This window comes from Venturia canescens, chromosome 7, assembly GCF_019457755.1.
Source record: "Venturia canescens isolate UGA chromosome 7, ASM1945775v1, whole genome shotgun sequence".
Classification (NCBI taxonomy): Eukaryota; Metazoa; Arthropoda; class Insecta; order Hymenoptera; family Ichneumonidae; genus Venturia; species Venturia canescens.
Window position 1 is genome coordinate 16,944,094 of NC_057427.1, and position 17,322 is coordinate 16,961,415.

Here is a 17,322-nt window from a genome sequence, read left to right on the forward strand (position 1 = left end):
GAATACACTGAATGTATTCGATGGTTCGTTCAATTCATACATTAAGAAGATGGATCAGTCGCTTCGCTGGTATTGAATTTTCGATTGCAAAATTTGTTAACACTGTTCAATTGACTTTTTTAAAAAGTGAACTGCAGTGGCATGGCACAAATCTTCTGATAGAGCAAATTTGTGATATTCTCAAGAAAAAAAATTTTTTCCATCGCCATCAGAGTAATAATCTGAAAGAAATTCCAACAGAAATGAACGGATCGAAATTTTGACTCGTTAGTAGAAGCGCAAATTTTCATTTTTTAATTTTGGTTGATAAAAATGATCGTCTGTAAACCGATTTCGTCAAATTTTGGTTAGCCAGAACTCCGTCTTTTTCTCAATCATCGATTGCCTTGCTTTCACGAAGGTAGCCCGGAATCGTATGCCAGTCGAAACTGCGAGTTCGTATACGGCAAGCATACCATTCCAGATTTTTTTACTTGGAAAAATCAGGATGTTGTTCGCATTATGGATTATGGAGAAAAGTGTTGTGAAAAGTGATTCGATCAGAAACGTAACGAGCAACGTAACCGAGATTTATGGAAACGACTGTTTTGTACAAAGAGTGCAGGCAATGAACATAATACAATGATTAACCTTGCAACGTTCAAATGTGAGAAGAGGTCGAAAAAAATGTTTATTTTTTAATCGCGCATATTTCGTATTTTTATACGTAAGTGCACAACAATGCAAATTGAGGATATATGTTCATTTACACCGCTTATTGAAGCGAGAATTCAGTGGTTTATTACCCCTGGAGATTTCAATTATTATTAATTACCTAACGATGAAAATCGTCGAAGATCTACAGGAGAACGATCGTTTTTCATTATAAACAATATCAGTTGTTTATTTATTTAGACCGTTTTTTTAAGGGATAACCCAGTGGTTTCTCCCACTGGAGAGTTCTATTCATATTGAGCTGCCTAGTTAGAGAAATCGTTGGAGATATACGAAGAACTGACGTGCTGTCGTATAAACAATTGAAGTCGTTTATACTAGGACGGGTTTAAACAATTAAAATTATTTATACCCATCTCTTAAGTTTCTTATGCGCCTAGCGCGTTGGAACTCGGAGGAAGACACGCGCCGCGACGTCTAGCGGTACAATGCAGTAGTTCCGTGCAAGTTCTGTAGTACCGTTACAAAGGGGGGAGGGTGCCGATCATTTCTGCGACTGATTCATCCTCTTAAAATTTAGCATTTGTTTTTTTTTCAATTGACGATATTTTAATAAAAAGTTAATGTTTACCTATTAAAATACTTGCGGAAGGATCCACTGACGAAATAAAGAGCGATGGGATTGATACAACTGTTCATGAAAGCCAGACAGAATCCAACGATTCGAAAGGTGTGCCAAAAACCGTTGTAATCTTTGTCGAATGTTGGATTGAAGTAGAACCAGAGCATGAAAACGTGCTGAGGAAAGAAACACACGGCGAAAACAGCCACGAAAGCAAGCACCATACGCGCAACCTTTTTTCTCGCTTTTATCTGTTTTTCCTGGTTCATTTGAGTGAATAAAATAAACATCAATGTTAATTAGGAAGTTGAGTTTTTCATGGGCGTCCAAAATAAACGTGAGAATATTTTCAGCAAAAGTCGTATGACGGTAGTGCAACATTTGCACTGCCATGAAAAATGATGGAGCTCCGAAGTCGATTGAAGTGCTTACCTGGCCTTGCATCTCGCCGGGAATTTTTTTAGTGCTCTGGAAAAGATGCCGAGCCATTAGGAGATAAAAGATACCGATAATGAACAACGGTATCAAGTAGTAAATGAAAAACCGACTGACAATCATCCACCTAGCGTAAGTAACGCCATATTCTTCGGGAAACGGATAACAAACCTTTAAAAATGAAGACAGATATGATATTATCAATGTGAATATTACTGGAGACAACGAAAAATATGATCATTTGATTGCGATGAGGATAATAACGATTCTTTATTTTTTCTCGTGGAGAAAAAATCGATTGCCGTTCGAACAGGGTTCGTACCATGAAGCTCGTTGTGTTATTAACTTGCTTAATTCGGATATAAGCGAAACTGGCCGGTACAGCAAATCCAATTGCAAGCAACCAGATGAGACCGGCAATGGTATTCGTGAACCGCGTAGCTCGTTTTCCGCCTCCTGAAACAGCCAAGTAAAAAAAGAAAATTCGATAAAAATGAGGATAGAGAAAGATGAATAGATCTGTCGTTAATATACTTTATTACCTGTTGCGTGAAGCTTTCGGAGAGGATCAACTATCGCAAAAAATCGATCAGCCGAAAGCGCGGTGAGAGTGAACACGGAAACTCCGATCGATATATCCTTGGCACATTCGGATATTTTACACACGGCTGTTCCAAACGGCCAAGATTCGATGGTATAAATGGTCGCGGTGAAAGGAACGCACGTCACAATAACCTGAGACGAGGCAAGACCAAATTTTTTTTAATTTTCATTTTCGTCCCTTCTCATTTTCTTTTTATATGTGTAGCCTAGGGTGTGCCGAAAAAAATCGATATTTTTTTTCCGGGCTCCACAAGCATTTTTCTTCTTATTATGCCAAACTATGGAGCTAGCCGAAAGGATAGCTCAAAATAAATCTATTTCGGCCGGCCCACCGCATACTTCAATTTTCCATAAGAATAACACGTGAAAAAAAAAACTTCGGTGAACATTGTTTCATATCATCTGTAAAAAAAATTGCACAGATATTCTACTTACGTACTTTTGTAGAAAATTGAATTCTCTACAAAAAAAGTCCTTAGAGTCATTGGCCTAGAACCAACCGTTCAACGGTTACAGCAGTTCGAAGTTTCTAACGTCAACTTGCCAGATTCCGCATTTATCATTTCCTATTTTCGAGTTCGCTCCTTTTAATGGTGCTGTTTAAATTGGACTGAAAACTATTTTTGAGTATAGTTTTTCTAAAATAGCTTCTAGGATCGTTATCTAGGCAAAAATATCGGATACATACTGTTCTCATTTGTTTGAACGAACGATATAAATTGTTTGTTTTTCCACCATTTGTTTGAATAAATTATGAAATTCAATTACCCAAACCGAATGCACACATACAAATATACATAAGAAAAGAGAGAGAGAGAGAAAACAGTTCAATTTATTTCCCGAGCTTACAATTGAATTGATTAACTTATTATAATTACATGTTGGCGTAATATTGAACCGTTTGAGCGCTGTAAGCGCACACTTTGGCGTAATGTCGAACTGTTTTAGTCTAAAATTGCTACTTTGTTGCTTAATTTTTTAAAAATATAAAAAACATAGGCTTCAGTCCAATTTAAACAGCACCATTAAAAGGAACGACCTTGAAAATAGAAAATGATACATGCGAAATCTGGCTAGGTGACGTTAGCAACTTCAAATTGCTGTAGCCGTTGAACGGTTGGTTCTAGGCCAATGACTCTAAGAACTTTTTTATAGGGAATCCAATTCTAAAAAATTTCGATTTTTCTCGACACACCCTATTGTAGGTACCCATTTTTTAATCTCATAATTTATAGCTATAAATATATAGAAAAGAAGAGATAATTATGCCAGGTAGCCTTTTAATTTTTTTTTAAGAGTGAAAAAATTTTATTAGATTTATAATTTTATGGAGCATTAACACTTTCTGCTGTAAGAGCAGAAAAAAACATTTTTTCTTAGAAAAAATTTTGCTACGCAGATTGTTAAGAAAAAAACGTGAAAATATCGAAAAGTGGTTTGAGTACTATCTAAAAAATTTTTTTTAAATCTGAAATTTTAGAAAAATTCCTTTTTTTTGATATACTAATGATTTCCGTTAGAGCTCCGAGAAAAAAAATATCAATTTTTTTTGCATCACTCTAGTGCCCACGTACAAATACACATTTTGTGCTGTGCAGTACAATAAAAATATGAGATAGAGCTCGGCTACGAGGATGGGGATCGATCGCTCGGACACACGATATAAATTGGCTCGTAGTGCTACAAGTACTAAATAAATAACGAATTTCCGAGTAAATCCAATTTGCAGGAAAAAGGAACGAGAACATTTTTTCGTTAAATAAACTATAATCCGATGAAATCTATATGTATGAGAAGATCCATTGGATTTTGCACAATTTTTCGGGAGGGATATTTCGAATTTGCTCAAAATTGGGTATTTCGAAGTACCTTAAAAACTATCCCCAAATACCAAATTTCAACATTCTAACAAGGAAAGGTACTTTAGTGTCCGCCTCCGATTTTGATAATTTTTTTCTATGTTATAGTCCATCCAAAAATAAGAGACACGTATTTTTTTTTTATCGGCCGAAAGTTATTTTTAAGGGGTGTAATCAACCCCCAAAGTTGGGCATGTTTTGCGTCTGGTAGAGTGTTTCATATAGAAGCACTCAACCGATCGAAACGAAACCAATTGCAAAATGTTCGGCATGTCAAATAGCCCATATGACATGTCCAACTTCTTATGCACCCCTACGGCAAAGGGGTGAACCACCCCCGAATATTCAGAATTTTTTCGTATAACAAAAACTTACAATCCGATTTTAATAGAACAAACGCCATTTTGCACAGCAAAAAAATAAAATGGACGTGTTTTTTGGTTTTTCTCGGATCAAAAAGATTAAGGGGGTAAACCAGTCCTAAAATCTTGAATTTCACTTTGCGCATCGAAATGTTTACATTCAATCCATATGGTTCCATTATCATTGCGTATCGACTTATATGTTAAATAATATTTATTTCACATGTACATTGGCTGACATCATAACCGTATAGAGAATCGAATACTTTGACATGCTTTATGTGAGAAGTGTTAGTTTTCGTTCTATTTATATAAGTTTCTATTTTGAACGATTTTCGAAAACAAAATAAAACTCAAATATCGAGAGTCGCATCGATAATTCCCCGCCCAGAATGCAAACAAAGCTGACTCAAGCCATATTCTTATTCGTATCAAGAACCGCTATAGCGGCTCGTAGCCAAGTATTTTTAAAAAAGCCAGCTCGCTCAGGCTAATGCTTGAGAGATATCCGAAAAACAAAAAAAATCTGTTTTTCTAATGATGTCAGATTAAGCCACCACCCACTCAAGATGAAGAAGCTAAAACTGACTTTATATTACTCCAGAAGTTTAGTTGCTGTTTGATTGTTGATCTGTCACTATCGTGTCCGCTATTGTGAATAACGTATCGTCATTAACATGTCTATCAACTCAATGAACGTAATAAGACTGTTGCTTCTTATATTTAAAGTAATGAACATTCCTGACAGTCCTGTTAACAATAATGAAGTGGAATTGAAAGAAAGTTTCGAGAGGATTTTGAAGGCTTTTATGGCAGAGTTCAATCGGTTAGAAATCGTGGAAGATACGACATTAGATTTTCAAGAACCGTTTAAAGATGTCATAGTAGAACCTGTCGAAGATAATGACATCGAATGGGGTCTTGGAGAATCTCCATTAAGCCTTGAAACGTGTACTGACGATGAAGAAGATTTGAGCCATGAGTACAAACAAAAAGCGGTAGAATTTTGGAGAAGTGCTAAAACGAAACGAAATAGGAAAATAGAAACAGTACAAAAGAGTTTCAAACTTGTCAAGTCGGCGCGCCAATTGAGACGCTGGGCTCATCAACTGAATAAAGGCGGTACTTACAAGGAGAAATTGTCGCGTATTTCTGAATATAGAATTAATAATTTCAAAAGCGCCATATACGCAGGACTCATTGTGCACGATATCGATCTGCAAAGTAGGCGTTACAGGCTAAAAAATTAATCGGACACGAAGATGTGCGTTTCAGCGCATCCCCAACATGGATTAAAATTTTTTTAAAAATGCATCGAATAATAAGTAGAAAAGTTAATAGATTCATAACGAGGAAGACCCTCGAATCCAAGAAAGAATTACAAAACCGTGCTCATAAATTCGTGTCTGAAGTTCACTTAAAAATTAAGGAATATGGCTTGAAAAACATTTATAATTCCGATCAAAGTGGATTGCTATTAGAAATGCATTCAGGACGAACTTTAGCAGATGAAGGTACAAAACAAGTGGAATGCCTTGTACAATCCGTTTCAGCAACGATTCATAGTTATACCATACAGCCAATAATTTCCGCGGAAGGAAAATTGCTGTCATCACTTCTTATAATTTTGAAAGTGCTTTCTGGACGGTTGGGACCGATTGTAGAGCAAACCATTTTTCAACCTTCCAATGACTTCATAAGTGTATCGAAATCTGGCAAGGCAACATCAGGTACGTTTGTACATATATGATACTTTGATTGTGAAAAATAGATCTACTACTTATATTAAATGCATTTGTTTATAGAACATTTCAAAACATGGCTTCAAGAAGTGTTTTTCCCAAACGTCGGTGAGAAAAGTGTTCTTTTGATTGACTCTTGGAGTGGACATTGTCCCAGAGTTGTCGACGAAGCTACACCGCATAATAAAGAGATTGTTACAATGATTATACCAAAAGGGACGACGGGAAATATTCAGCCCCCTGATGTTTTCGGATTTAGAATTTGGAAAAATTATGTCAGACATTTTTCCGACAGTGTCATGTTACTTGATTATGATTTGAATCTACATTTACGAAATAATATAATCAAACTGCAGTCTCTAGTACATAATCAATTATCATCTTCGAGGTACAAAAATTTATTTCGACATGCCTGGTTCAAAAGTGGGTATATTGAAGAACGACCTGAGCATTTCGAAACCCCCATTGAATCGGTATGTCATCCCAAACTCAATGTGAAATGAAAGGATGTACAAATGTAGCCGTAATAAGATGTTCATGGTGTAAAAAGTCCTTGTGTTTCAAACATTTTTTGTCGGGATCATCGTAATAATATCCCGAAGAATATTATTACTGTTCAAATTATGATCAATAAATGAATGTAGGAATGACAAATGAGATGGAAGTACGAAGTGAAACTTATTATTCCTATATGAAAATTCTATCGTCTGTGCTAAATGATATGGGTGGCTTAATCTGACATCATCACAAAAACAGATTTTTTTTTGTTTTTCGGATATCTCTCAAGCATTAGTCTGAGCGAGCTGGCCTTTTTAAGAATACTTAGCTACGAGCCGCTATAGCGGTTTTTGATATGAATAAGAATATGGCAAGGCTTGATTCAGCTTTGTTTGCATTCTGGGTGGGGAATTATCGATGCGACTCTCAATATTTGAGTTTTATTTTGTTTTCGGAAATCGTTCAAAATAGAAACTTATATAAATAGAACGAAAACTAATACTTCTCACGTAAAGCATGTCAAAGTATTCGATTCTCTATACGGTTATGATGTCATGCAGCCAATGAACATGTGAAATAAATATTATTTAACATATAAGTCGATACGTAATGATAATGGAACCATATGGATTGAATGTAAACATTTCGAGGCGCAAAGTGAAATTCAAGATTTTAGGACTGGTTTACCCTCTTAATATTTTTGATCCGAGAAAAACCAAAAACCCCTTTGCCGTAGGGGTGCATAAGAAGTTGGACATGTCATATGGGCTATTTGACATGCCGAACATTTTGCAATTGGTTTCGTTTCGATCGGTTGAGTGCTTCTATATGAAACATTCTACCAGACGCAAAACATGCCCAACTTTGGGGGCTGATCTCACCCGTTAAAAATAACTTTCGGTCGATAAAAAAAAATACGTGTCTCTTATTTTTGGATGGACTATACCACAGAAAAAAATTATCAAAATCGGAGGCGGACACTAAAGTACCTTTCCTTGTAAATGCTTAAGGTCACGAGAACAAACCTTATACAGGTCACAAAACGTCGATTTTTTGCCTCGTTATAAGATGATGTTTCACAAAGACTTTACCTTTAAGTTAAATAATACTGGATAAACGTTCTTTAGTATACCATCTAGATTATAGAAAAAAGTTGTTCGGCCGTCGAAATCGAGAAACCTTTCATTGTGATCAAGTTAAGGTAGATGGGTGAATATTCGCTGTCCAAGATTATGCGATGATATTTTTGGTAGGCAAAAATGAATACGTACTGAATAGATTTGCCAAATTTCGATGCTAGTTACCGTGTAGTTTAGCAGCAAATTAATTATTGAATGTCAACTTTTCTGAGACACTTATCACTCCGGTATGTGAAAACCGTATACACATGAAAAGTTATTGAATTTTTTCATTAGTTATATTCAAGATTTCGCAAAAAAAATCGATCGTTGTATTTCGTGAATATTCAAAAATACATGAATATTTTAGTTTTTGAACCTTACCGTTGAAAATCGGCTGAAATATGAAAAAATATCTACGACAAATGGATCAATAACGTTTGATAACGCTGCATTCAATATACGATCACTTGTGATGTCAATTCGACCTTTTGGTCATATTTGGTCGTTTGTTTGCTTCGCCAGGTTTTTATGTAAATTTTTACAAAACAACGATTTTTATCCCGGTAAACTTTTTGATCGTTCATTTTTTTCATTTTTCTCCACTGCAATACAACTTGGGACAGTAAACTCACTTCATAACCTATAAAATCTGTAAACAAAACTGACTGCGTGACATCAACAGCAGCAGCAGCTGCTGCACCACGCTAGTTAAAATGAACTCTCCAAATTTTATAAAAAAAAATTGTATAAAAATGTTGGTTCTTTACCAACTATATTTCTAAAATAATAAAATTATGGTTTTCAAGCAAGTTTCTTTTTTGAAATTTTCGAACAATATAGTTGCTGCAAAAATCACGTAGCCGTCACCCATCCACCGCAAATGAATTGAAAATTTTTATAAAATTACTATTTTGAAATTGACGCAACAGATTTATTTTTAGCCTCATTGACTTCTATTATGGCTCATTTTGATTGTTTTTTATACTTTTTAAGCGAGTTAGGCCAAAAATTTAGATTGCGTGAAGTAGCCTAGAGATATATCATTCCAAAGTTGGTCATTTTCGAAATTTTACGAAAACTCGCTAACTTTGACCCTGCACCGCGGATTTCTATCAACTCCGATGTTCACAAAAATTTATGTGAGAGTAGTTCTTTATATCTAAAACGATTCTCTTTGAGGAATTTCTTGGCTCGAGCTCCCATTACTTCCTACAGCTCGCTAAAGATCACAATAATTCCGAGAACAAAAAGAATTTTTTTTTTCAATGACTAGTTGTGTTGTTTTCAGGTCATAAAGGAGTCATAAAAAAAATTCACAAGCCGGTTACAACTGGTGCCGCGATACTAAATAATTACGTTTTTCAGTTGTTACACAAACAAAACCATTAAATATTACAATTCAAACCCAAAATTATGAAAAAATATATAAATTCCATTGGCCATACTTCTAAAAAAATTGTCAGCTGCTTTCAATTTTGAAAAAATAACGTTTCCATAATATGCTAACATATCAATTTGCAAAACAAAGCGAATCATTTTTTTATCTTGAAGCGTTTACGAAAAATCGAAAAAAAACTTGAAAAAACCATTGAGACTAGATGATTTTCCTCTAAGCTTAAATTTTGAGAGAATCAACTCTTGATCGAGTGTTAACTTATATCATTGCAACACCGAACAATCAATTTTGCTTCCTCATAGAGGCTTTGTGACGATGAAAATTTTTTTTTCCAGTTTTCAATGTCAATGTGCTCAAAGTGTTCCAAAACATCGAAAAATCATATCTAGAAAAAATGTCCGGATGTGTGTGTGTGTGTGTGTGTGTGCACGTGCGCGTGTGCGTGTGTGTGTGTGCGCGTGTGCGTGTGCGTTTGCGTTCGCGCGTGCGCGTGCGTGTGTGCGTGTGCGTGCGTGTGTGCGTGCGTGTGTGCGTGTGCGTGCGCGTGTGCGTGTGCGTGTGCGTGTGCGTGTGTGTATGATGACGTTTTGCAATTTTCATAAAAATTGTGTCGACGCTCTAACTTTCGAAAATTTAGAGATTTATTAATAATTTATTTTTTTATAAATAGACTATCATAATAGGAAGGTTGGTATTGAATTTGGGGAATATCGGTTGAGAAGTTCAAATTTAATGACATTTTGAATTTTACGAAAATATGAGTTTTTCAAAAAATCGTTTAACTGCTTCAATTTTTAAAAATTTTGTAAGATATTGTGTATAACTATGTACTTCCTCTATAATTTCCAGCAAAGTTGTCGGAATTATTTAATTTCAAATTGTAAATAGAAAAACGATGAAAATTGATGAAAGTTGCAATCTGTTACTTTCATCAATTGTTACATTATTTTCTTGTTTACAAAAAAATGCTGCAAATTGCTTCCTCAAGATGGTCAAGATGCACGGTGCTCAAGATACACGATGCTCAAAGCTTCCTCTATGAGGAAGCCAAAATGATAAATATAGCACCTCATAGAGGAAGCTTTGAGCATCGTGCATCTTGAGCACCGTGCATCTTGACTATCTTGAGGAAGCAATTTGCAAATTTCAATTTGCAGCATTTTTTTAACGTGGTTTTTCACTAAGAAAAAAATTTTAACGTCGAAGCGCCACCTCTAAAAATTTTTTAGATGTCTCAAATTTTGAAAGAACCACTTTTTGGTTATGTATTATTATAATCACTTGCGACTTTGAGGAAAAAAATAGATTATTTTTAATCGCCCTTATATACTATACTATATACTATATATGATAATGATTGCTCTGCTATTTTTGTCCAAATTTCGCGGAAATTATTCGATTATTTTCTCTTCTTGTTCAATTGAACCCGTTTAAAAACGTTTCATTGGACGGCTTATACTTTTTATAGTAGTAAACACGTTTTAACATAGCCGATAAAAAGCAGGCAATGCAAGTTTAGCCTCCGAAAAATCATTGAAATCGGCAGACCCCGAACCATCGATATTGCTGGACGCAATTAGACGAATATAAAAATGTGATGTCTTTAGCAGTTAAAGAATATCGCGGCTTTTGATAAAGTTAGTGGTCGAATGATTACACGGGTTCACAAAAAAAGTGATTAGTGCCTTGGACCGGATTCATCTATCTCTACATATTTTTGTCCGATGAATTCAAATCTGGGATCAGATTGGCTAATATATCTCCAACATTTTGAGTAAATTCTGAAAAACTGCATAAATGGCGGAAAATCGCGGTTAAAAGCGTGATAAAAGTTGTTTTCAATTTTAATCGGGAATTTTTTACCTAATTTGATGCGCTAAATCTGAATCTGTGGTCAGATTGGCTGATAAACTTCCAAAATTTTGAGTAAATTCCAAAAACCGCAAAATTACCCGAATAACGCAGTCAATACATATCCAAAATTTTGAGTAAACTTCAAAAAACCACTGAAAATAGGTAAAAATCGCTACTATAGGTATGGGAAAAGTTTTATTAATTTAGATCGAGTACGCTTTTTTTGTATTTTGATGCGCTGAATCCCAATCCGGAATCTATTTAATTCGTACGACTCCAAAATTTTGCTTCCATGGAAAAAAACCGGCCAAAAATGGATAAAAATTTCAAAAAATCGTAGTTATGAACAAGAGGAAATTCTTTGATACCTGGATCAAGTATATTATTTACGTATTTCGAGGGGCTCAATCCTAATCCGATGGCTAGTAGTTCTGTTCATGAATATTTCCGTCAAAAATCGTAAAAAATAACATTAAAATGTCAGAAAATAGTTTCGTAAATGTTTTAAACATGCATGATTAATCTTAAACTATACACAAAAAAGATCTACAAATTCCGAATACAATAAACTAGAAACTGAAGAAAATTCTACAAAAAGATTTGAATATAAAACCATCAGAGGCATGATTTTTCTTTGATTGGAATACTGCTTAATTGATTTTTTTTTCAATTTCTGCAAGTAACGAAAAGAGAAAAATCTTCATCGATTTTAAACCGTCCTTCTTTTGTAACAGATTCTTTTTTCTTCGAACGACCTGTGTAATCGATTTATAAGATTTGCTTTGGTATTAAAAAAACAGACTGGAATTGAAACTGGACACCGTATACAGTTTGTGGCCGGTGTAATACTATGTTACACCGGCCACAATCAGGAAAAGGCATATCGCCACTGACATTTTCCCAAATTGAAATAGTCGATACATGCTCATCCTCATACCGAGCGCACGAAGATGTTTCATGGAAATTACTACGAGGCTGTGCGACGGGATTCTGTGCCTCCTACCAGAAAGCTTCTTGAGAATTATTTACCAATTTGTTTTGTATTTTGTTATAATTATTCAACTTAATAAAATAAAAATAAAACATTTTCGTCGTAATGTACTATTCTTCAAGTATCCTTCGAAGGAATATTTTTTTTCTCATTCGACTCTCTCAGAACAGCGCACTTAGCGAGCGTATATTTTATCCCTTATGAAGCTCCTCCCCCCCCCCCCACTGCATGTGTGGCTATATTCGATTTATCTCCACTGTATGGCATTTGCCAAGGGCGAAGAAAAACTGCAAAAAAAATTGCCGATACAGCCGGTTCCTTTCTGATTTTTCCTTGTAGTATAGTGAACACTGCCATTAGGGGCACTCAGACCGGTACCTTCTCAGATGTAATGCATTTCCACAAAGTCTTATGCCGCATAAACTTCGAAGTGTTCTCTATTCTTACAGTCAAGAAGTATAAATTTGGCACAAAGTCAACCGAAAATTTGATTCAAACTAACTACACAATACCTGTGATGAAATTTCAATGACCGGTAACTATCTGGCTAAACGTGAATTATTCGGGTGTAGTATTTACCAGTAAGTCACCCAGGGCGAGTGAGAGTACATATGTGTTTGGTACATTCCTCATATTCGCATGACGTAAAATGGTGAGTACAAGGACGCCATTTCCGGTAACACCGATAATGAGAATCAAAAAGAAAACGATGGGAACGATGTAAGTCTCGGGACGCTTGTCGTAAGGAGTGTAGAGAACTCCTGTGTTGTTTGCACAATCGTCACTCTCATTGAACTGAACGTCGCTTGTGCCACTCGTCAAATTCGAAATATTTATATAAATCGAGGGGCATGCAGTCGTCCACGACATTTTCATTTATATATATATATGATCCGGTGCTTATACTTTGAATCAGACATATGATCAAGAATGAGCCTTCTTGAGAGTTGTCGTCCGATTTGCTTCGACGATCAGACAGCGCGTTATCAGTTAACTTTTATTTTCAATAGGAACACTTCATCGATCCAAACAATTGTTTCACTCTGTCGCGACTGCTGTCCAGTGTGTCGTTCTATCTGTAAAACCAAAAATAATTTCATCATTTTATATAGATAGTTGAATGCGCAGTTACAATCGACAATGAATTACGGAATGTTTATATACGTAACGGTTAAAGGAACACACACACACACACACACACACACACACACACACACACACACACACACACACACACACACACACACACACACACACGCACGCACGCACGCACGCACGCACGCACGCACGAACGCACGAACGCACGAACGCACGCAGGCACGCACGCACGCACGCGCGCACACACACACACACACACACACACACACACAGTAGCGGCTTGACGCCAAGTATAGAAGGAAAAACTATCGTGTGAAAGAAAAGCCAGCGCGAGCCCTGTCATGATCTTATACAGGGTGGTTCCCGCGACGTGTGCCCCACTCTTACAACCAAAATATGCGTTGCACGAAAAAATGTTATATACAAAAAATATATGGTTTATAAGGCTACATCATGTAGTGCATTTTTTTTTATAGGTAAAGGCGCTTCGAAGACTCAGAGGTCACTTTTGTTTTTTTTAAATGGAACGCTATATTTTTTCTAGCGTAATATGATATAGTATAAAATTCTGAGTAAAAAAGCATGGATCTTGGTTGGCCCTAAATTTAATAGATACCGAGTAATTTCACTTTTCAACGTGGAAATTTTCATATGATGTTTACCTGATAGTGAGTGATTAGTGGTTTGTCGCAACTAACCGAAGTGTTCAAGGAGATATCCATTGGCATTCATACAGTGATGCAATCTATTAACCATACTGGTAAATCGCGACACCCGAAAATTGGGTGTCAACTATCTGATTTAAGAACGAATTTTTCGGTGTCAACCGTTAATTTGATTGGAATTGTATTTTCGTGTCCACACCAAATATTACTATATCACTGATGTTGTCTGTTAGGAGTAATCTGGTTTCAACTACCGAATTGAGAGTGTCGAATCCCACATTTACTGCATCCAAAATTTACATATTGTGATACCTGGTTTGAGGGTGTCGAAACTCAAATTTTTAAACTGCGATTTTCTGTATCGACTTCCGAAGTTAAAAAGTTAACACGAGACAATGTACCCTTACAATCTTTTCTTTTACGGAATGATTGGACAATTTGATATAATTTTCACGTATGTTGTAAATAACGAGATACATCAATAAGTTTAAAAGCGTGTCAAATGATCCCACGAACATGTTAACATAAAAAAATCGGGTGTCAAAACCATATTTCACGACCATATAGAAATGACCAGTTTAAACTCAAAAAGTTCAGTGTTGAAACCAAATTTTAGGCCTATACAAAATTGCGTGTTGGCGCCTTCAGTTCGAGTATCATGAGCCCCTTACAACTGGACGTCGAAACACTCAATCCCTATGCTGACACGTAAATTCTGGTTCAAAAAATTTCGATGTTGACATCAAATAGTTCTGTAATAACACCTGAAAACATCATTCATCGGATACTTGATAACCAAAAAACGATACCCAAAGCGACATCAACATTTTTGGTGTCATGATTCGTCAGGGTAATGAAGAAACTGCATTCTGAATCATATCCGGAGTTAGTGTAATACAGCCTTCACAAATACATTGTTTCATATTCCCAGGTGTTATTGGTGTTTTACGATACACTCTGCCTTTTAAGGATGATCGATCACCAGGTTGAATCCAAGATTCTGACCAGAATTTTTTATATGATGTAGATGAATATTTTACGCAACGTTTGGCAAAATTTGAGCTACGTTGACCATCTAGTTATTTTGTAATTAAATTTCAAAATCGAGCATTTTCAGACACTGAATACACGTCGTATGGGAAAAGCTCGACCGGAAATGCCGTGATCGCAGTTTTTCTCTCCAAGATCCAAGATCCAAGATTATTTGTTAAAAAATTTGTTTCAGGATAAATGGATCATTAAGAATTTAGTAAAAAATATAAAAACCGTACCTCACTAGGCTTTTAACAAAATCATTTCACGAAAAAGTTTTGATTTCCGATTCAGAATTGTGAGAACGATGTAGTACTTGAAAACGTGACAACGTTGCAACTAACAGATGACCTCGTTGGCAGCCATAACCTAGCTTTACTTCGAAATTGATTTAAATTTCAGGAACCTCCAAATTTCGATAAAACTGAAAATATTAAATAAACAATAACAAAAGCATGTTCCAAAAAGTCTTTTATTTATCAATTCGAATAGAATGCGATTAAATTAATATAACTGAGGAAAAATAATTTTTTTTTACACAACATTATGGGAAAATACTTTAAAAAAGTAAAAAAAAGAACGCCACGTATTAAAAGACCGTGCCCTTAGTTTCGAATGATCTTTACTATATTTTCAATAAATAAAAAATTTTATTCCCCATTATTTATTGTTAAGATAACATAGTAGGATGATCGGGATGATTGTGGTAGGAAATAAAGGTAAATATTTAGAAATGCGGCTTTTCTCAAAAAATGAGATATTTTTTTTGTCACTACCTGTAATGTAATCTCAGAGTCGCTGCCGCGACTCTAGATTAATATCTCTTCAACGCATTGAGCTACAAAATTCGAAGAGATCGCAATCGAAAGAAAAAAAAATAAAAAATACAACTTATAATATTCTCTGAAATATTATAGTTAATTAATTTTATTAAAGAAATGAATTTTAAAAATTTTCGAAAACAATTGGAAACACTATCGCTCCGCTAAAGAGTCTCTGGCAGCAACTCGTCGTAACATAATATACTTGTCTCTGAGTCGTTGTCGCGACTCTAGATTGACGACAAATTTCTCGTTAAATTTTGGTTAGCTGGAACTCCGTCTTACTCTGCGATCATCATATTCTCAATCATTGGTTGCCTTGCTTTTACCTAAATCGTTTCACAGCTAAAACTCCGAGCTCGTACGGCAAGTATAAATTTCCAGGTTTCATTACTTGAAAAAAATCAGAATGTTGCTCGCGTTGTGGATTACGGAGAACAGTATTATGAAAAGGGTTCCGATCGGAAACGTAAAGAGCATTGAACCGAGATTTGTGGAAACGATTGTTTTGTGCAAAGAGTGCGGGTAATAAATATAATATAATGATTAACCTTGCAACGTTAAAATGTGAGAAGCGATTGAAAAAAATGGATATTTTTTTTTAATCGCACATATTTTACATTTTAATACGTAGGTAAGGGCATAACAATACAAATTGAGGGGATGTTCATTTACACCCTAGGGCACCGCTTATTGAAGCGAGAATCCAGTGGTTTATTACCGCTGGAGATTTCAATTCTTATTGAAATACCTAACGATAAAAATCGTTGGAAACTTGTAGGAGAACGATCGTTTTTCATTATAAACAATATCAGTTGTTTATTTATTTACACCGCTTCTTCAAGCACGAAACCAGTGGTTTAATACCATTAGAGATTTCAACTCTTATTGAATTATCCAACGATAAAAATCGTTAGAGATCCATAGGAAAACGATCGATCTTTTTTATGAACAATATAGATTGTTCATTTGTTTACACCGCTTTTCTAAGCGAGAATCCAGTAATTTTTCCCACTGGCGAGTTCAATTCATACTGAGCTGCCCAGTTAAAAAAATCGCTGGAGATGTACAAAGAACTAACGTTCTTTCGTATAAAAAATTGAAATTGTTTATATCCGTCTCTCATCAAGTTTCTTATATACCCAGCGCGTTGGAACTTTTTTTTTTATTGACTGTACATCGTACATAGAAAAAGAAAAAAGGCTCTAGGACGAATATCCCATCTAGCTAAAGGTACATCGCTTTGGTTTGTGCGGACTTACATAGATGTCACCGCTGATCAGAACATTACATGGAAGTTAGAACATAAGTTTTAAACACAAATCAACACTAAAACTAAAACTAAAGTTAAACTATATTTTGAATTAAACGTTATGGCAAAACTTAATACTTATAGTAACCTTTCCTGCATTTATGTGAAAGAGGTTAACGGAGGTGATATATAAATAGATTAATGGTGAAATTATATAGCTTTCAGTTATACTGAAATGTTAGCTTTCGACAGGAACTTCCTAATATTTTGCAAGGAACTTGGCTCCAGTGTGTGTAGAAGGGATTCAACGGTACACG

At 35.4% G+C, this 17,322-nt stretch overlaps 1 protein-coding gene across 1 annotated transcript in view; it reads right to left on the reverse strand.

Annotated features, from left to right (window-relative positions):
* The window catches only part of LOC122413124 (neuropeptide CCHamide-1 receptor-like), a 199,392-nt gene that overhangs the window by 7,849 nt on the left and 174,221 nt on the right, over nt 1-17,322 (reverse strand). Inside the window, exons 2-6 of the mRNA XM_043423284.1 lie at nt 12,717-13,213; nt 2,254-2,446; nt 2,034-2,167; nt 1,709-1,882; nt 1,286-1,536 (exon numbers count right to left, since the gene is read on the reverse strand). Coding sequence (XP_043279219.1) covers nt 1,286-1,536; nt 1,709-1,882; nt 2,034-2,167; nt 2,254-2,446; nt 12,717-13,013 — 1,049 coding nt within the window. The 5' untranslated portion in view covers nt 13,014-13,213. The remainder of the gene's footprint in view (nt 1-1,285; nt 1,537-1,708; nt 1,883-2,033; nt 2,168-2,253; nt 2,447-12,716; nt 13,214-17,322) is intronic.